This window comes from Zootermopsis nevadensis, unplaced genomic scaffold (assembly GCF_977971745.1).
Source record: "Zootermopsis nevadensis isolate Lab colony 2312 unplaced genomic scaffold, Znev_1.0 Znev_ptg000045l, whole genome shotgun sequence".
NCBI lineage: Eukaryota > Metazoa > Arthropoda > Insecta > Blattodea > Termopsidae > Zootermopsis > Zootermopsis nevadensis.
The window spans coordinates 2,043,157-2,065,211 of record NW_028259177.1 but is presented as its reverse complement, the minus strand read 5'-3'; the positions used below and the strand labels follow the sequence as shown (position 1 = coordinate 2,065,211).

The following is a 22,055-nucleotide window of genomic DNA, read 5'->3' as shown; positions in this document are numbered from 1 at the left end:
TTAAAGCGTTTTAGTGAAATCTGAAGAATTTTTATTTCGGTTTTACAAGCCTAATTATCGACGAATCTCCTATTATCTCCCTACATCAGCAGATTAAATCCGTGGAATGCTTGCCATTATTGAGTGCAAAGTACTTATGGGTGCAAAACGTGGTCTTTCACTGTGAGGGAGGAACTTAGACAGAGGGCCTCTGAGAACAGAGTGTTGAGGAAGATGTCTGGACCCAAACCGGGAGTGGGACAGATAATAGAGAAAAGTACAGGACGAGCTCCTCACCCGATGTTGTTAGGGGGAGGGGAGGGGAGGTGTGTTTACAAGGCCTGAAGGGAGGAGACCTCTGGGAAGACCTCGGCGTAGGTGGGAAGATAACATTAAGATAGATCTTACAGAGATGGAACTCGATGGAGCGAACTGGCTCAGGAGAGAACCCGGTGGCGGGACTTTGTGAACACGATGATGAACCTTCTGGTTCAGAAAAGGATGTGGACTATTCTTTGACGAGCCGAGTACCAATCGACTTTTTATAGAATATCTTGCACATTGCAGTGTGTGAGTGGCGTGATTTGGGCCTGATCTACGCACGCGGTAGAACAAATTAGAGTTTTTGTGACTGTTCCGAACTGTAATTCTCGCGTTCATTTAATAAATTTAAATTCCATTTTGTGCTTGTAATATATATAAATGTGTAACTTAGGCAGGGAAGTCCTTAATCACGTAAGCTCTTAAGCACTTTTAGTTCTACACAGAGAGAAGAACTCGAAAATTTTATGCTTATGAAAATGAGTAGCCTTCTTTTTTCCAAAATTTATTTAACTGTCTGGTTCTGCATCAAAGGTCACGCAAATTCTACGGCATATTCTTTTCGTAATTTTTTAAAATCGATTCACCAGAGTAGAGGCATCTAAGACTTTATGAATTACATTGATATTTTATACGTAATGTCTACGTAGTTTACATATAAGAAGATTTAAATTTATGCGAGTAATGACAAACACGCGGCATGACTTAATATTGCCTAAATCAGTCACACCTTCAGGGTGATTAAGCCAAGAAGAGTGCGATGGGCGGGGCATGTGGAGTGCATGAATTGGGCGAGAGGTGTGCACTGGGTATTTTTGGAAAGCCAGAGGAGAAGAGGTTGCTGGGGAGACCTAGATGTAGATGGGAGGATAATCTCAGACGGGATCTACGGGAGAAAGGATGTTGAAGGAGACTGGATTTTGTTGGCCCAGGGCAGGGTCCGGTGGAGGGGTTTGGTTAATTCGGTGATGAAACTTCGTATTCCGTAAGCCGTCTAGTTAGTTAGTTATATGCACTTTTAGAGCTTTGTCATTTTGTATTGAATCTCAACAGGCATTTCTATAACAAAGAAACAAACTGAATCTATGGAGTCTAAGTCCTGCTTGAGAATCTAACAGTAGCCCTGGTAATCAAATGCCTTGCCTTTTCAGAAACATAAAGTTTCATGCCCGTGTTTACAAGACCCCGCCTCTAAGCCACTTCCACAAACAGCTGTAGACAATCCACACCTTCATTCTCCACCCTATAAGATCCATTTTAATGTTATCCTAGCAACGCATGGGACTTTTAAGTGACCTTTTCCTTTCAGATCTTCCGATTAAAAAGTTGCACTTCTTGTCTCTGCCATGTGTTCTACATGCCCCGCCCATCTCATCACCCTCGATCTGACAGCCTTCAATTTATTAATGAGTGAAGAGATGTATAAATCTCCATATTATGCAATTTTCACCATTCCCTTGTCAGCAACTCTCTCGCAGGACCAGATATTCTTCTCAGTATCGTGTTCCCTCTCAGTCATTCTCAACTGATGTGCACACGCGTCGGTATGAAGAAAAACTTGTAACAACGATCGACTGTTTTTCAGGAGATGGAGTCAAACCAAAGTCGCAGCTGTTTTCATGTCGGCGGCAGGTTCACGTGCACCAAAGCATTCCTCAGTCTGAATAAACTAAGAGAGAGGAACTTCTTGTGTGACGCGGTGTTGAGGTCGGACGACGGCGGCGTCTTCCGAGTCCACAGAGTGATTCTGTCGATGGACAGCGAATATTTCAGGTTTGTTTATTTAATGACGTGGTTTATTAACACGTGTAATTAGGACACAAAAGACGTCAATTCGTATGTGAAATGTTTTATCCCCTTCGTTGCAGAAACCTGTATTTTTATACGGCTGATTGTCTTTTGTTATTTGTTCGTTGTAATGAAATCTCACGGCGGTGACCAAGAAGACTATTGTCTTCTGGACGTTGCGCCGTAGAAATTGAGTGGCAATTCAGACGTACTTCCTGCCTTATTTCCTTGATAGAGGCAGTAAGCACCTCTGAAACGTCCGATAATTTCTACGAGACAACACGACGCAACGTCCCAGATGACATGGGTGGTTCTTTGTACTAATTTTTAAGTGCAGTTGTACTAAGGTGACAGTCAATCGATCTGGAGGGAGAAATAGAATCCCTTTCCAAATCGTCTTGGTTTTATACATAAAGACGACCGACAAAGTCCAGAAGAAAGTTGGTACTGCCCGGAACATTGAGAGCTGCTGTCTTAAATATAATAAACTGTGAGAAGGAACTTCGTAATACATGTAAGACTTGAGGTTTTCACGGCGGTGAGTCTGAAGATTTCTGTCTTCTGGGTTGTTGCGCTGTGTAGTCTGGTCGATGTTAACCGACGTTTCGGAGGTCATACTGCCTCCGTATCAGGGCGATGAGTCTGAAGATTTCTGTCTTCTGGGTTGTTGCGCTGTGTAGTCTGGTCGATGTTAACCGACGTTTCGGAGGTCATACTGCCTCCGTATCAGGGCGATGAGTATGAAGATTTCTGTCTTCTGGGTTGTTGCGCTGTGTAGTCTGGTCGATGTTAACCGACGTTTCGGAGGTCATACTGCCTCCGTATCAGGGCGATGAGTATGAAGATTTCTGTCTTCTGGGTTGTTGCGCTGTGTAGTCTGGTCGATGTTAACCGACGTTTCGGAGGTCATACTGCCTCCGTATCAGGGCGATGAGTATGAAGATTTCTGTCTTCTGGGTTGTTGCGCTGTGTAGTCTGGTCGATGTTAACCGACGTTTCGGAGGTCATACAGCCTCCTTCATCAGGGAGATGAGTCTGAAGATTTCTGTCTTCTGGATTGTTGCGCTGTGTAGTCTGGTTGATGTTAACCAACGTTTCGGAGGTCATACAGCCTCCGTCATCAGGGCGATGATTATGAAGATTTCTGTCTTCTGGATTGTTGCGCTGTGTAGTCTGGTTGATGTTAACCAACGTTTCGGAGGTCATACAGCCTCCTTCATCAGGGAGATGAGTCTGAAGATTTCTGTCTTCTGGGTTGTTGCGCTGTGTAGTCTGGTCGATGTTAACCGACGTTTCGGAGGTCATACTGCCTCCGTATCAGGGCGATGAGTCTGAAGATTTCTGTCTTCTGGGTTGTTGCGCTGTGTAGTCTGGTCGATGTTAACCGACGTTTCGGAGGTCATACTGCCTCCGTATCAGGGCGATGAGTATGAAGATTTCTGTCTTCTGGGTTGTTGCGCTGTGTAGTCTGGTCGATGTTAACCGACGTTTCGGAGGTCATACAGCCTCCTTCATCAGGGAGATGAGTCTGAAGATTTCTGTCTTCTGGATTGTTGCGCTGTGTAGTCTGGTTGATGTTAACCAACGTTTCGGAGGTCATACAGCCTCCGTCATCAGGGCGATGATTATGAAGATTTCTGTCTTCTGGGTTGTTGCGCTGTGTAGTCTGGTTGATGTTAACCAACGTTTCGGAGGTCATACAGCCTCCTTCATCAGGGAGATGAGTCTGAAGATTTCTGTCTTCTGGATTGTTGCGCTGTGTAGTCTGGTTGATGTTAACCAACGTTTCGGAGGTCATACAGCCTCCTTCATCAGGGAGATGAGTCTGAAGATTTCTGTCTTCTGGATTGTTGCGCTGTGTAGTCTGGTTGATGTTAACCAACGTTTCGGAGGTCATACAGCCTCCGTCATCATGGCGATGAGTATGAAGATTTCTGTCTTCTGGATTGTTGCGCTGTGTAGTCTGGTTGATGTTAACCAACGTTTCGGAGGTCATACAGCCTCCTTCATCAGGGAGATGAGTCTGAAGATTTCTGTCTTCTGGATTGTTGCGCTGTGTAGTCTGGTTGATGTTAACCAACGTTTCGGAGGTCATACAGCCTCCTTCATCAGGGAGATGAGTCTGAAGATTTCTGTCTTCTGGATTGTTGCGCTGTGTAGTCTGGTTGATGTTAACCAACGTTTCGGAGGTCATACAGCCTCCTTCATCAGGGAGATGAGTCTGAAGATTTCTGTCTTCTGGATTGTTGCGCTGTGTAGTCTGGTCGATGTTAACCGACGTTTCGGAGGTCATACTGCCTCCGTATCAGGGCGATGAGTATGAAGATTTCTGTCTTCTGGGTTGTTGCGCTGTGTAGTCTGGTCGATGTTAACCGACGTTTCGGAGGTCATACAGCCTCCTTCATCAGGGAGATGAGTCTGAAGATTTCTGTCTTCTGGATTGTTGCGCTGTGTAGTCTGGTTGATGTTAACCAACGTTTCGGAGGTCATACAGCCTCCGTCATCAGGGCGATGATTATGAAGATTTCTGTCTTCTGGGTTGTTGCGCTGTGTAGTCTGGTTGATGTTAACCAACGTTTCGGAGGTCATACAGCCTCCTTCATCAGGGAGATGAGTCTGAAGATTTCTGTCTTCTGGATTGTTGCGCTGTGTAGTCTGGTTGATGTTAACCAACGTTTCGGAGGTCATACAGCCTCCTTCATCAGGGAGATGAGTCTGAAGATTTCTGTCTTCTGGATTGTTGCGCTGTGTAGTCTGGTTGATGTTAACCAACGTTTCGGAGGTCATACAGCCTCCGTCATCATGGCGATGAGTATGAAGATTTCTGTCTTCTGGATTGTTGCGCTGTGTAGTCTGGTTGATGTTAACCAACGTTTCGGAGGTCATACAGCCTCCTTCATCAGGGAGATGAGTCTGAAGATTTCTGTCTTCTGGATTGTTGCGCTGTGTAGTCTGGTTGATGTTAACCAACGTTTCGGAGGTCATACAGCCTCCTTCATCAGGGAGATGAGTCTGAAGATTTCTGTCTTCTGGATTGTTGCGCTGTGTAGTCTGGTTGATGTTAACCAACGTTTCGGAGGTCATACAGCCTCCTTCATCAGGGAGATGAGTCTGAAGATTTCTGTCTTCTGGATTGTTGCGCTGTGTAGTCTGGTTGATGTTAACCAACGTTTCGGAGGTCATACTGCCTCCTTCATCAGGGAGATGAGTCTGAAGATTTCTGTCTTCTGGATTGTTGCGCTGTGTAGTCTGGTTGATGTTAACCAACGTTTCGGAGGTCATACAGCCTCCTTCATCAGGGAGATGAGTCTGAAGATTTCTGTCTTCTGGATTGTTGCGCTGTGTAGTCTGGTTGATGTTAACCAACGTTTCGGAGGTCATACTGCCTCCTTCATCAGGGAGATGAGTCTGAAGATTTCTGTCTTCTGGATTGTTGCGCTGTGTAGTCTGGTTGATGTTAACCAACGTTTCGGAGGTCATACAGCCTCCGTCATCATGGCGATGAGTATGAAGATTTCTGTCTTCTGGATTGTTGCGCTGTGTAGTCTGGTTGATGTTAACTAACGTTTCGGAGGTCATACTGCCTCCTTCATCAGGGAGATGAGTCTGAAGATTTCTGTCTTCTGGATTGTTGCGCTGTGTAGTCTGGTTGATGTTAACCAACGTTTCGGAGGTCATACTGCCTCCTTCATCAGGGAGATGAGTCTGAAGATTTCTGTCTTCTGGATTGTTGCGCTGTGTAGTCTGGTTGATGTTAACCAACGTTTCGGAGGTCATACAGCCTCCGTCATCATGGCGATGAGTATGAAGATTTCTGTCTTCTGGATTGTTGCGCTGTGTAGTCTGGTTGATGTTAACTAACGTTTCGGAGGTCATACTGCCTCCTTCATCAGGGAGATGAGTCTGAAGATTTCTGTCTTCTGGATTGTTGCGCTGTGTAGTCTGGTTGATGTTAACTAACGTTTCGGAGGTCATACTGCCTCCTTCATCAGGGAGATGAGTCTGAAGATTTCTGTCTTCTGGATTGTTGCGCTGTGTAGTCTGGTTGATGTTAACCAACGTTTCGGAGGTCATACAGCCTCCGTCATCATGGCGATGAGTATGAAGATTTCTGTCTTCTGGATTGTTGCGCTGTGTAGTCTGGTTGATGTTAACTAACGTTTCGGAGGTCATACTGCCTCCTTCATCAGGGAGATGAGTCTGAAGATTTCTGTCTTCTGGATTGTTGCGCTGTGTAGTCTGGTTGATGTTAACCAACGTTTCGGAGGTCATACAGCCTCCGTCATCATGGCGATGAGTATGAAGATTTCTGTCTTCTGGATTGTTGCGCTGTGTAGTCTGGTTGATGTTAACCAACGTTTCGGAGGTCATACAGCCTCCGTCATCATGGCGATGAGTATGAAGATTTCTGTCTTCTGGATTGTTGCGCTGTGTAGTCTGGTTGATGTTAACTAACGTTTCGGAGGTCATACTGCCTCCTTCATCAGGGAGATGAGTCTGAAGATTTCTGTCTTCTGGATTGTTGCGCTGTGTAGTCTGGTTGATGTTAACCAACGTTTCGGAGGTCATACTGCCTCCTTCATCAGGGAGATGAGTCTGAAGATTTCTGTCTTCTGGATTGTTGCGCTGTGTAGTCTGGTTGATGTTAACCAACGTTTCGGAGGTCATACTGCCTTCTTCATCAGTGCGACTGAAAATATGAAGATTTCTGTCTTCTGGGTTGTTGCGCTGTGTAGTCTGGTCGATGTTAACCAACGTTTCGGAGGTCATACAGCCTCCGTCATCATGGCGATGAGTATGAAGATTTCTGTCTTCTGGGTTGTTGCGCTGTGTAGTCTGGTTGATGTTAACTAACGTTTCGGAGGTCATACAGCCTCCGTCATCAGGGCGATGATTATGAAGATTTCTGTCTTCTGGGTTGTTGCGCTGTGTAGTCTGGTTGATGTTAACTAACGTTTCGGAGGTCATACTGCCTCCTTCATCAGGGAGATGAGTTTGAAGATTTCTGTCTTCTGGATTGTTGCGCTGTGTAGTCTGGTTGATGTTAACCAACGTTTCGGAGGTCATACAGCCTCCGTCATCAGGGCGATGATTATGAAGATTTCTGTCTTCTGGGTTGTTGCGCTGTGTAGTCTGGTTGATGTTAACTAACGTTTCGGAGGTCATACAGCCTCCGTCATCAGGGCGATGATTATGAAGATTTCTGTCTTCTGGGTTGTTGCGCTGTGTAGTCTGGTTGATGTTAACTAACGTTTCGGAGGTCATACTGCCTCCTTCATCAGGGAGATGAGTCTGAAGATTTCTGTCTTCTGGGTTGTTGCGCTGTGTAGTCTGGTTGATGTTAACTAACGTTTCGGAGGTCATACTGCCTCCTTCATCAGGGAGATGAGTCTGAAGATTTCTGTCTTCTGGGTTGTTGCGCTGTGTAGTCTGGTTGATGTTAACTAACGTTTCGGAGGTCATACTGCCTCCTTCATCAGGGAGATGAGTCTGAAGATTTCTGTCTTCTGGGTTGTTGCGCTGTGTAGTCTGGTTGATGTTAACTAACGTTTCGGAGGTCATACTGCCTCCTTCATCAGGGAGATGAGTCTGAAGATTTCTGTCTTCTGGGTTGTTGCGCTGTGTAGTCTGGTTGATGTTAACTAACGTTTCGGAGGTCATACTGCCTCCTTCATCAGGGAGATGAGTCTGAAGATTTCTGTCTTCTGGGTTGTTGCGCTGTGTAGTTTGGTTGATGTTAACTAACGTTTCGGAGGTCATACTGCCTTCTTCATCAGGGAGATGAGTCTGAAGATTTCTGTCTTCTGGGTTGTTGCGCTGTGTAGTCTGGTCGATGTTAACCGACGTTTCGGAGGTCATACTGCCTCCGTCATCAGGGCGATGAGTTGAAGATTTCTGTCTTCTGGGTTGTTGCGCTGTGTAGTCTGGTCGATGTTAACCAACGTTTCGGAGGTCATACTACCTCCTTCATCAGTGCGATGAGTATGAAGATTTCTGTCTTCTGGGTTCTTGCGCTGTGTAGTCTGGTCGATGTTAACCAACGTTTCGGAGGTCATACTGCCTCCGTCATCAGGACGATGAATACATATTTCATTGTTATTAGAGAATCTTTCGAGTATTTGTGCATACTTTAATCTGCTTTTTTTTAAAAAAAGATGCCCTGGGTTCTCTAAATGAGAAATGAATTATAAGCGTGAGCCATTGTTTGTTTTTTCCAAGAGACGTATCTCACGTCTTGTTAAGAAATGTGTTTTCCGACAACCAAATCTTTCCGTTTGTCTTGAGCTGCAAATCAATTAATTTGTGATAGGAAAATGTTTTCTGGTTGGTTATGATTTTTTAAAGTCCGCGTAGAAACATCTGCTTTTCTTTCAAGTTGTTTATTGTCGGGAAAATGTTTTGACAGAGCAAATAGATTTCATATTTCGAACTGTTCAATCAGTGGAATGTACAGCCCGCGATGTATGTTGAAATATTTGCATTGGCCTTATAATTTGTGTAGTAGTTGTTATAACCTCAGATGTCTCTTGAAGGTGTGAAGGGTATGTAAGAAATTCTATAGTACAAATGTTTGCTGCTTGCTTTCAGATTTTTAAGTTAAATTCTGTTAAGCCTACGCAAGCTCTTCACCCACACGCAGTTAATCTGGTCCCATTCGTACTCATTCTGGAAGTTTTTGAAGTATTCAAATAACAAGAATTCATCCACCACATTGACAAAAAGATACTTTTACTTGGCTACGTGACTCATAAAAACTTAAAGTTTATGCGCATGACTTGTAATTTTCTACTCGCCGTTTCTCCAAATCGACGTTTCAGGACCCTCTTCACGACATCACTGCACACCAGTGAGGAGACTGATATTCTTCTCCACAGATTCAGCTCAGACATGATGACCCAGATACTGGATTATGTTTATTTTCGCTGGGTGGACATCCGCTCCGACAACGCGCGTCAGCTGCTCGAGACGGCTGAGTATTTGTGGGTACCAGGCGTTACTGAACTCTGCTGCGACTTCCTCAAGGACGAGATAAACGTCGACAAGTGTATCGGCATCCTTCAGTTCGCAAGGTAATTGATGTTCATTTATCATTTGCTGTTTCGCCAGCTCTCGTCGCTGGAGCGAATCAGCTTTCCTCAGGAGCAGTCGAGTACCGCGTCGGAGATTAAAGCCTCTGACTGAGGACTGGACAAATTATGAAGCGTTGTAGGTCAGGGCAGATCTGATTTAACTGCGTATGTTTTGATAATCATTATGACCAGTAGATGAATAATTTCACCTTGTGGAACGTTAATCACGATCTATTGCAGGGTCATAACTAAATATGTCTTCCTCTCGAATTCCTTTTCTTCTTTCCTTCTTTCTCTGCGGAATTTTTGCTTCTTACATAATCCTCCCAACAACAAAATCAACATTCAGTCCCACAGCTTTCTGCATACAGCAAAACCTCTGTTGACCGAGCCTCGATTATCCGATTCCCGCAATAAGCGACCGAGTTTCAACCGGATCGGTTGCGATTGGATTCCACCGGCGAGAGTTTTTAAATCGATGTGCACGCGGTACAGTTCATTAATCTAACCTCACTCCAGATTTTGCTGATTATTACGAACACTTCTGGACATTTAGAGAATTGGTTAATATCGGGCAAATACAAGAAACAACCCGCTGGTCCCCGTAGATGATGAAACCTTACTCCTTGTTGTTCAGGACAACATAGCAAGCAAATCAACTGACATCGGCAGAATCACAACAGAACCTCCAATTCATGCGATGGACGGAATGACTGATAAATTCACTATTTTAGAACAGGGACTCCCTCGAACAGCGCCCAAGAGTGACTTTTGCCGTCGGCTTTTGCGTTCGACATGCCCTCATCATTCGCTGGCTACTAAAATCTGTATTGAGTCTCTACTTATTTGTTCATATCCATGACCACGTTCCCCTTTCCCCGCTCATTCGACCCGTGGTTCCCCCCATTTTGTCCGGTTACACGAGGTTTCACGGGATTAACACACACAGTTACCAAAACGTCGTTTCACCAAGGTTAAGGCCAGAATTCAAAATTCTACACTTCTCATCTCACTGCCTTCTTCACTTGCGTACGCCATGCCCTTGTTTCAACCTACAACCTTATCGCGAGGACCAACGGGCATTGCCTGGGTACCTTCAGAGCCGAAAACTTTCTATTTTGGATCGGTTAAACGGAGCGTCTCTCAGCGTTGCCTCTCCACGTGTCTGCTCTCAGTCTCGCTCATTCGGACTCCAAAGGGCTAAGGTAAAAACTGCAGGCGAAATACTGTGGTGTGCAAATGCTTGAGAATCCAGTTCTTGCTGGAGTGTTTAATTGTGTCAGCGTTACCTTCGCTGTCGCAGGTTACACTCCTTAGCCGACCTCGAGACTCAATCTCGCCCCTTCGTTCTGCGCCACTTCGTGGAAGTGTCTCATCAGAGCAAAGAACTCCTGGAACTGCCTGTAGAGGAGCTGCAAGCGATAATCGAGGACGAGGAACTGAACGTGAGGAACGAGAGAGTTGTGTGGGAGTGCATTCTCCGGTGGATCAACCACGACCCGAACAACAGGAAAGGCCACATCGCAGGACTTTTGAAGGGAGTCAGACTTGGACGACTTGATGCAAAGTTTTTGAAGGAGGTGGTCAGTATGCCCCTGAAATCGTGGATGTTTATGGGAAGTGAAGCCCGCGTTTTCAATTCCATATTCACATGTGTTCAGAACCCATTAATGCAAATCGTGAGCCTTTTTCTTCGTCACGTGTAAGCCCGTCTGTCTGTCTGTCCGCAGTTACAGCTCGAGAACGTCTAAACGGATGTTCATTAGAATTAATACTAACAAGTTTTAACAGAATCTGTTGACATATTCCAATTCTGGTTAAAATCTTACAATAACAACGTGTAAAACTACACAATGATTTTAATGCCTTCTACTGTGCAAAATTTGCTGCGTAAGAATTCCCCAGATTCTCTTAGTTGCCATGGTTACAATAACAACCTGTTTAATGACGCTGGTAACACGCTCGCATACGCGTGAGTATGTGCAAAACAAATATTCGATTCGTCCTTTTATGCAGAAATGTTGGAGATAATGATCGTCCTTTATTCATCGTCTTTAAGTTTGACAGTCCGTCGGCGCTACAATCTTTTATTGTAGTCTCAGCTTTCATTAAGATCCATTAAGCGTTTAAGTTCAACTTCAGCATTCCACCGTTAACTAAATTCAAACGTCCACTCAGCTCGAATAGGAAAATCCTCCAACAGATTAATCGCGTCTTCTGACGCAGCGTTCGACTTAACCAAAGATCCTATTGCCATAAGAAGCTTATCTTAGCTGCTATAATAATTTCAAGTATCTCCAACGATGAGCACTTAGCATGATAATCTTCAGCTGATTGACCATATAGGGACAACAGATATCCGAAAAGTTCAACAAGATAGATTCGTTTTACATCCAAGAGAAAATTTCCCGAGGGGCTTCAAATTCATAGACAGCTTTAACATTCAAATATTTTAAACGTAATCTCACGAAGCAGCCTTACAACTTAAGATATTCCTTCTTCCATTTCATCATGCGCTTTAACCCGAGAGGAAAAAATGTTCTATTCAAGGTCAAATGCCCTGTGATTTCAGACACTCGCCTCTTACGAATACTTGTGAAACAATCGCACAGATTCATGAAAATGTTAACTGCTTCAAGTGTCTTTACAGTTTAGCATTCGTATCTACTAGTTTCGAACACTTAAAGAGAACCACCTGACGATGACCAATTAATGTCGAAACATGCAATGGCTCTTAAAAGACATTGAGCCCATAATCACACGCTGCTCTGTTGACGGACCTTTCACCTAACCATCAACATGCAGAAGGTTGCCTCCCTTGGCACTCGAAGCAACTAATTGTCATAATTTTCTTTCGATGCTACGTAATTTTGACAATTAATTAAAGTTATCAAATCAAAAAGAATGTGCATCTCGTACGGGAGAGACGAGAAATAAATTATAATTTTGAATGTAACTCAAAATGCAGCCAATACTGAAGGATTTAACTTTCAGTTGAAACACATTTCAATAGTTTTCTCTAAGATCGATTTAAACTTGATTTCGCTTCTCTCCACAACCCGTGCATTTGTTAAGAGCGTCGTTACATAAATCAAAATGCATATTTTCCTGCATATACCAAGTCTATTTCGGTGAGTTCCCAACCAAATTATGTGTGAATTTCATGTGTGCTCTGCAATGGAACATGGCGTCACTTCCTAAAAGTTAATAAGGTCCACATTGAACTGTTCAACAGGTGTCAAAGCACCCGTACGTAATGGAAAACGAGGCGTGTAGTCCCATGATCTCGGAGACGCTCGCGTTTCTGCACGACTCAGAAATGGTGACGAAGGAAGACAAGGATTTCGTGACACCAATGATTGCCTACCCGCGAATCCCACAGGACATTCTGTTTGCTGTTGGTGGGGGTCGCGACGAAGAGCCGTCAGATGTGATCGAAGCGTACGACGCACTTGCTGACCGGTGGAGTGTGGTGAGTTGCACAAAATTCTACTCCTACCGCGGCTTGTTAAATGACGCCTCCGAGAAAAACTACTTTTCCTCTTTCTTGCTAAACTTAATTACAAGGACCTCTTAGCCTCTTTATTTCGTGTTCGTTTATTTCCATTGCACTGAACACTTTTTTAAGAGAAGCTTCAAAGACATGAATTAAAAGTTGTCAGCGGAACCACGGTTCCGGAGATTTTGACGTAAATACGTCTATACGGAAAGGAAGTTTATATATTTGCTTTATTCTAAATATTTTCTTTATACATTCTTTACAATTGAGTAAAGTTTGATTAAGACTTTGCTTATTCAACTTGAATTAGTTACGCTTAAGATGGCTCTGTGGTAGCTGAATGTAATGTAAAGTAATATAATGTAATGTAATGAAGGTAAGGTAAGGCAATGTAATGTTTTATAGGTAACATCAATGCCGAGTAAACAGATGACGTTTCCTAAATAACATAACAAATAAGTTACACTTTTTAGTTTCCCTTTTTCGTTCCACTTTTTTGCCGAATGACCCTTCCTCATAGACGTATTTACGTCAAAATAATAAATAAATAAATTACTCACGTGCTCAATCTCTCGTACAATTTAAGTTCTAATAGGAATCGACGACGGATGTGAAGTTTTCCTTAAATACCGCTTACAATAAGCGTCCTACTTCACCTGTCACGGCAACCTGTCTGCTGATTTTAGACATCGTTAATCGTCAGTGGATTTCAACGGAATAAATGAAGCACTGATCGGTGTCGCTGTCGGCCATCTGCGTGGTAACGCCTCGTGAATTACAAGGCTTTGGGGTGGGGTGGCGGACCTACTGCCTCCAGCTTTGCGTCGATAAACATCTGTCTTTGCCATCGCACGAACCTGAAACGTCAGCTGTTGATCAGAAATTAATTCTACGTTTGTCTGTCGAACTTGACGAGAGCTTCTCTTCGAGTCTTCCTGTTTCCACCTTCGCTCCAAGTTAATTTCTCGCGGTCTTTGTCGAGTGCCTCCCTCCACGGTGTAGCAATTTCGGTCCACTGTTGGGGGTTGCACCTCTGCTCTGGTGGTTGGTCGCTTGGACTCTTAAGGTAAGAACTTCACTTCAGTAGACTGAATGACCCAAAGAAACATAAAGCCATAATCTGTTATTCCTGCAGGTGGAAGGGGCCGACTCGATCGGTCCGCGAGCAGGCCATGGCACGGCAGTAGTCGGTGTCGACATTTACGTCATCGGAGGTGAGAACGGCGTTGAAACCTTTAACTCATGTAGCTGCTTCAACGCTGTTACGAAGACATGCCGCGAGGTGGCGCCTATGCATGAACGCAGGTAAGATGCAGATCGGTAACTAAGGAACTCCTTGGAACAGAGTCCTTCTTCAAAAGCTGATAGTCGCTCTCTTAGTCAAGATATAAATGCGGGCAGGAGCTGTAAAATTTTACCACTCACATACAGGAGCATCGTGCAAAGTGTGAATAGGTCGGAGGACTTTTGCGACAAAGTTGGCTTTAAGAATGCGATTTGCTTGTTAATTCATTTGAGTTAAGATTTAACAATGACGAGGGAACAATTGCGTTTTTCGAGAGGAAATGCATCTGAATCAACAATAAATGAACATAGCAGAGCGTGTTCTTTTGTTCATTTCAGATCCTGTTTAAGTGTGGCGGTTCTGCGAGGTGCAGTGTACGCCATGGGCGGTTGTGGTTATAACAGAACGGCTGAAAGATACGACTGCAAGGCGAACCAGTGGTCTTTGATCGCTCCCATGAACACAAGACGATACAAAGCAAGTGCGGCTGTACTGAATGGTACGTAAATCCTGTGAAACAGAAATTTGTGAATTAGCGCAGAAGGCGAGGCGTCTGTCTGTCTATCCGCGTGTAAGGACGCAAGAACGGTTGAAGGAATCGCGGGATTTGAGGTTCTTACGGCGGGGAGTACGAAGATGGCTGTCGTTTGACTTCTGCCGACGTTTCAGACGAACTTTATGCCTTCATCATCAAGGCATTCCTCTTCGCTCTTGAACTTAGTTCCATTATCCAATATTCTTCTATTATCCCATTCTTTTATCCGTGTTACGGACTTCGTTATTTCACAGACTGCAAGGGCTTGAAGTTCCGAGTGCGTGATGGTTTCTTCTGCTCTCGTAAGCTGTCCCTGTGCGTCGTCTTCTGCCTTTTTAGTGTACACTAGGAGTGAATGCAAACAACCATCAAACTATCAAACTGGCTCTCATATAACACAGATGTAATATGTTTTTGAGACAGTTAATAATCTCATGTGAATAGCGCATTGTATTATAAATGTAGGACACCGCTTGGCAGCTCGTTCCGTACATCTCTGGTACCAAATTTAATAAAATTCGTTTCACAGAAGATTTTCGTTATGCATTAATTTAAGCACTTTATGCTGTTTATGTTAAATTTTATCAGTTAAACTCGTCTTCTTTGACACGCTGATTGTCTGCTCTCGAATCAAAGAAACAGATGAACAGTGCAGTTTCTGTGACTCGAAGGGGGACTTAATAGATTTACGAATTTAAGTACGAATTGTCCCATGTCTGTGCTCTGCACGGAGCAGTTTAACGCCTCTCCCTACACCAAATGTGTGTACAGTTTGTGTCATAATTTCTTTTTACAGACAAAATATACGTCGCTGGTGGATTTTATCCTTCCAATTATCTAAACTCGGTGGAAGTTTATGACCCGGACACCGACCGATGGACGTTCGTTGGACCAATGCACTCTGAACGTTGGTTTCTTTCTTGCGTCGCGTTCCACGGCTGTCTGTACGCCCTGGGTGAGAACTCTGGACATTCTGAGTGATGCTCCTCTATCCTCCTGACAGAACTTGCTATTGTGAAATGTTTTCATGGTTTTTTAGAGTGACTCAGATTTTATGAACACAATTTTTCTCCCGTCATTACAGAGTTAGTTTGTCCGTAATTTTAACCGCGATTCGTGGTTTCGATTACATTCTCCACAAAGAACACTTAACTAACTAACTAACTTACTAACTAACTAACATTTTATAATCTCTTGTGGTATCCAAAGTAACGTAAGCCCCATTTTTCACAGAGTCCCAGTTTTACAGGTAAATATTTTGTTCTTGTAGCAAGGAAATTTCAGTTTGCCGCTGTTATCCCCAAAAAGCCAACGGTTTAAAGCAGTTCCTTCGCAGTCTTTGATTTTCGTCACTTGTTACTGTAACGCCATCTTATATTGTTTTTGAAGGCTACTTTCTCACGCAGTTTCATGAAGTAGACAACAGATGTCAGGCGCAATTTCCTGATGCTACAAGGACGAAAATAAAATTGTAGCTGTTCCTGGTACAAAAACTGACAATGCAAGAGGGAATGAATTTTCTTTGTTGTATTTAATTCATTCGTTCCTTTTACGGAATTACCAATTTTAAGAGCGTAAATCCGTTTGTAAGACGGTCGGAGTGTGAAGCATCGAAGTTACTGGAAATACTAACATCTAGAAATTTGTAATTGGTAATCTTGAAGAGAAGATACCACTTGTGATACATTGGCGTAAAAGGAAGGATAATATTAAAATGTTTTTAAGGAACTAGAGTATGTGGGAGGGGTTCAACTACCGACTTATGTGAATAAGGTAATGAATCTTGTGGCTCCATAAAAGCCAAACATTTCGTGGCCACTTGACAGAGTAATGAATATCAAGAAGGGCCCCGCTGAGTGGGGTTAGAATAACTTCCCTTTGGCAGCTTTTTTTATATCCTGTGACCTTTTACGGAATGTGTGTGTGCAAGAGGACACGTCGGAGAATCAACCCAGCTCTATACCGAAAAGTACGACCCTACAGAAAACACGTGGACCGAGATCCCTGCCATGAACTTCTATTACGATGAACTCCACGCAGAAGTGATGGACGACACGATCTTCGTCATCAGTTATTATTATAAGATGACTAAATTAGAATCCCACGTCGCATATTTCGATGACAAGGAAGATCAATGGTTTGTCTCTTTGTTTGTTTGATTCTTTGTTTGGTTGTTCAGAGCTGTATAATCACAAACTGTTACTTTCGAAAAGCACTAGGAAGTAAAATATTTCCGGTCAAATATCCGCGATCTTGCGGATGCTGCGCCATGTAGTGACCGACGTTTCAGAGGTTCTTACTGCTTACTCAGGGCCTTGAATAAACGCGCGAAAGGTGGCTGAGAGGGGTAGAATGAGAGCAGGCAGGGCGACGTTGCGGTCAAGCTGATTGGTTAAATCAGAGGGCGAATGACTAGGAAATGCTAATCAGACGTAAGCTGTGACTGCATTAATAAGAAGCTCTTGGACTAAGTTTCCTTGATCAGTGGCACTCTCTTGGGCAGGAAGTGTCTGGTTTTAAGCACATCAGCATCGCCATAATCTTCGCCTTTCGTCAAAGTGTTAGGCCTTCAGGTTTAACGACGCCTATCCATATCATGTTCCCATTTCTGATGGACGTTTATTTTAAAATGGCTGTCTCTTGGCGTGTTTGACCACGCAGTCTCCTGTCATCTGTTGACGGAGTTAGTAAGCAGCTCCAAAAACATCTCAGAATACAAATTTCTTCATAAGTGTTTGAAGAAGAGCCAGAAATCCCACAGAAATTCATTTTATTTTGGCTTTTGTTTGTCTTACGTCCAACAGAACCTCTCCAGAACAATTTTTAGAGGGAAATATTGTCAAGGGTTCATGTCTCAAACAAGACACGTTTATCTCTCCAAAGAAAGCGTGTAATTAAATTTATTATTCTGACCTAAGCTAATGGCTTAATGAAATGTACCAAACGTAGTTAGCGCAGAACACAAGTCATGTGACAGCGTCTTAAAATAGTCATAACCTCTCCCTCCACTTCGATGTAATAAAATGTATTACGTTATAATAGTGCGTTGGCCGTTGTTCTATGCGCATGAGCAAAAGAAAGATCACGTGGGAACTGTTCTGAAATATTGTGTGGCAATCGTGCATTGAATTCCGATTGGGGGAACTTTTGTTAAGGTTTTCTGGAAACAAAATACAAGCAACGACATTTCGGTGGAAGCTGTGCCCTTAGCTTCAAGCAGTTTCCCATTAAACCCAAAGGCAGAGCCAGCCCATCAGACATGGATATTTTTAGGGCAAAACATTTTACGACTCCCAAAGATAATTCTTTTATTCTTATTCGATATTGAAATCTCTGATATTTTAGAACCCCATACATATTTTCTGTAATTTTGTCAGAGAAATGTGGTAAAAATTGACTTGAGTGTAGATAATACGGATGGAAGATAGAAGATTGTTTGTTTTCACTTTTAACATTTCAAATTGCAGGCACAAGGCGGCAGACATGAATGTTCGTAGATTTCAGATGTCGACTTGTGTCATCGAGAACCTACCGAATGCAAGGGATTACGCCTACAAACACAAAGACAAATCGATGGAGGAGAAACGCAAAAATGAAGGAGGAGAAATGCAAGAAAATGTTGGTTTGGAAAATAACCGTCCTTCCACACACACTCGTCCTTCTGCTGATGTAGCCACGGGTTCAACCCCAGTAGCTAGGCTGGCGCTGGTGTGGTTACAACGTTTCTTACTTTGGTGCGTGGAGAGGGTTAAAGGTTTTCTCAGGATACCCTGACATAGGATCAGTCGGTGGGCGAGGATCTCCGACTCTCAGGTAATAAACGGAGAGGCCTTAATTGGAGCGGCGCTCGCGGGAGGGCAGCGAAGTCGCTGAGCTGGTGCAATTCTTGACGACACAGTTGTTGAAATCACTCAATTTATTCACGAATTGAGACGCACTGATGCAAAGACACAATTATGTTGATATTCAGGCTGTGCAATGAATCGGCTGTTTATGTACGACTTGAAGTCCAACACAACACAAGCGCGCTATCACAGTAACTGGTCCTAAATTTTGAATTGAATGCGGCGATCCGATTCGTCCCCCAAAACGTCGGAAACGCTCCGAAAAGCCACATTCGAATTTCATTGGTCCCAATCGCAGTGAGGAGACTGCTCTAGGGCAAACGTCATTCTATATCTGGAAAGGCTTAAGTTTTTGCCTCGTAAACAACTTTTACGAGGCGAAAGCTTTGTGAGTGTCACGGAAGCTCTCGAGGAAAGACGTTCAAGAAACTGATTGTCGCTACTCTCTTCAAATTTAATACATTAATCAATGCCAAAATTCATAAAATCAATCACATTTGGAGGAAGTAAGGCGTTCCAAATATAATCTCATCACGCGAACTTCGTTTGTATAAAACGGATTAACATGCCAAAGCCTGGTTTACCCCTCATCTCAAGGTTCAGCCCGTCAGAGAATCGAACTACGAACCTGGACTGGCACAGGAAAATCAGTAGTTTGCAGTTTATTACAACCACGATGAACACATTCATTTTAATTTCTTTCCTTACGAAAATTATGTAGAAAACTAGGAATTGATGTAGGAACTACAAAAAATCAAATAAAGAGAAATATTGTTTGCAGCAAAAAAGGGGAAATTATTTCTCCTCGTTATTTTCTGCTCAAGAAGTCTTTTTGAAATTAATTATTTTACAGACGTTTAATTTTATCTAAAATATTACCATTCATCAACACACAACAGTTTCGCCTTGCGTCTTGTATTAAATGAATCCACTTGTGGCGACATGTTTCGAGTTACGAAACCGTCTTCAGGGGAAGATTAAATGTTTTGCTTCATGAACGTCATTTAGAAAATCGTCATTTGGAAGCCAACACACTGAGAATTTTGTATCGATTTCTGATCTGCGTGTGATATTTTAAAAAAATTGCAAAAAGTACATTTTGCTGAGTTGCCCCGATATACCGGGTAATTATGCCATGTTCCTTAGGGAAGTACCAACCTTTTCAAATGTCGTGAAGGAACAGACGATGGTTTCAGTTAACAGATGTATTTATTTATTCATGGTACTTTGTAAGGTACATTTATGTATTTTAATAAATAAGTACAAAATATTACCACAAAATACACAAAACTAGGAACTTGAATTTAGTTAAGGTACAAACAGAGTAATAGAAAAATGTGACAGCGGTAATCAAATGGGGAACTCAAGGCATATCCAGGAGTCTCAGCACAAGTAAATCTGTGCAACCTTCTTCATTTTAATCTCATTCGTAATAAAGGAATCGATTGAAGATTGTTCTTGTGCTTTCGCCCTTAAACGCTGCCTTACTCAGTAGCGTCGAGGCCATCTGATCAAATTAGCAACTGCTCGGCTAAACTACAGTTCGTATCCTGACGCGGGGAGTCCGGGGCCCATGGAGTCCCTGCCAGGGATACGACACGGTCGCGCTTTACCCCCGGGGGAGGACCCACTGGATAGGAGGCCGGGTGGGCCCCAGAGGCTAGACGAAAAATCCTTTGCCCCTGTCGGGGATCATTATTAAAAATATTACTAACCACTTCTTGCGATATTTAGATGATTCTACAATGAACTACTTAATTTCTGACTGTCTGTGTCTTATTAGCAATGTACAGTGAATTCATTGGTAAGTTCAAGGCAACTGTCACTTTCAGACTCACCACCAGACGACGTGTGGCTCCACAAAACAGTAGAATCAGCTTTCCTGTGTCTTCGCATTTCATGCTGGAAGCCGGGAAGTGAGCGCATTGCACTTTGAACTATTCCGCATATTTTAATGATCTCGTAACAGACAGACGATAAAGTCACTGAAACGTCCATGTGTCGCCATTCGTGCCAAAAGTATTTCCCGCTCATCACCGAACCGAAGGCTTGCTATTTTGTTCCTAATGGCTGCCACCCGTCCTTGTTCTGCGCCAGATGATTCCACGTAAGACCTTATTTATTTACGCTCCATTTTAATATTATACCACAATCTGCGTCTAGCCGTACCAGGGAACTGGTTCTCATTGCGAGTATAACACCGCCAGCCAATCGCCTGAAGACGTGAGTCGAGCCAACTTAATAAATTGTGACGCGTGTTAATTGGGGGCGTGGCACCAGGCCGAGGTTCGTACCCTCAGAAGCTCATCCGGCCTTTCGACTGCTGATCGACGCGACGTTCTGGTTTACAATTCCCCTCACCTTCTCGCAGAAACGACCGACAAACGTCCACCTCGTCAGCCGAAATGCGCCGAATAAATAAGAGAATGAGATTATACTCTGTCCATTCTATGTCGGCACACCCTCCGAGGCACGGACAGACGCAAGAGGGCTCATTCGATCATTCACTTATTATGAGCTTCATCGTCTGTTTAAAGACAAGCAAAGTTGAAAGAGGACACTCGGAAGACGAAGGAGTAGATGCAAGGATAACATTAAACAGCATCATAAAGCGTGTGAGGACGTTGACTAAATTCACGTGGCTCAGGACAGGGTCTATGGCGGGATGTCGCGAACACGGTAACGAAACGTCGTGTTCCAATAAAATGCATGGAAATTTTTTCCCTCGTTGGGCGCACTGTTAGATTCTCAAGGACTGAAGGAGCTGGAACAAAGTAAATAATACATGGACAGACACTAAAATTAATGACTGCCTTATTTATGGCAAGAAAAGGCATGGCTTACCTCCTCCATTAGCTATTACATCTCTTATTGCGGAAGCCAGGGCCTACTCAAAAATTCCTTTCGCTTCCTGTTCTATCCGTTTTCATTGCACAAGTATTTAATTAAGAGACCTAAAATATTAAAATGTGTTGATAAATCTGACAAAAAATACAAATTAAATACAAAAACAAATAAACTACCAATGTAAACACTAATATACATGTAAAACACTAAAAAATACTAAAACAATACAAGGAAAGAACATAGAAGCGATAATCGAATTAAAACAAATAACCAAGCAAGACCACTCTCTAGATCTGAGAAAGTGTCCTCAAAAGAAACAAAGTTTATGCTAAACACGTCCAAAGATTTACATACGTCATTTCCAGCAATGACACACCTGGCTGAAGAACTATGTCTAAGAGCACTGCACACACTAAAAGTAGAAAATTTTCTTATTTATCCTGACGTCACACGAATACCAACAGCGTCCATGATGGAATTACAATTTATTTTGCCCTTAAATACATTAATAACAAATAATAAGGAATAAAGTGCTCTGAAATTTAAAGTAGTTAAAATCAATTCAAATGTACGTGTGATTTTAAACTGAAGAAAACCGGTAATTGCGCAAACTGGTAAATTTCCTTTTAATATTTTCTAATTTATTCGGTTGCGGCTTCAAGTTATAATCAGCGAATAACAACATTCTTATTCAAGCCTTTCACAAACAGATACATAAGCCATAAAGATCGAAGTTATTGCTTGCCTCACTTATTAATCAGGTCATGGACATGATCCATACGTGCTAGCATTAGGATATTAACTGGGTTTGTTAAGGAAATAAATGTTAAACGTCAAACAATAGATAACGGATTGGTTTTGGGAGCATAAATCGATCTGGAAATTC

At 43.0% G+C, this 22,055-nt stretch overlaps 1 protein-coding gene across 1 annotated transcript in view; it reads left to right on the top strand.

The window, feature by feature from the left end:
* The window catches only part of LOC147871627 (kelch-like protein 10), a 128,746-nt gene extending 108,974 nt beyond the window's left edge, over positions 1–19,772 (top strand). The window contains exons 7-14 of the mRNA XM_087360528.1: positions 1,886–2,073; positions 8,907–9,158; positions 10,462–10,741; positions 12,394–12,630; positions 13,793–13,962; positions 14,281–14,441; positions 15,274–15,432; positions 17,945–19,772. Of these exons, the coding sequence (XP_087216654.1) occupies positions 1,886–2,073; positions 8,907–9,158; positions 10,462–10,741; positions 12,394–12,630; positions 13,793–13,962; positions 14,281–14,441; positions 15,274–15,432; positions 17,945–17,964 (1,467 nt within the window). The 3' untranslated portion in view covers positions 17,965–19,772. The remainder of the gene's footprint in view (positions 1–1,885; positions 2,074–8,906; positions 9,159–10,461; positions 10,742–12,393; positions 12,631–13,792; positions 13,963–14,280; positions 14,442–15,273; positions 15,433–17,944) is intronic.
* Positions 19,773–22,055: the final 2,283 nt, after the last annotated feature.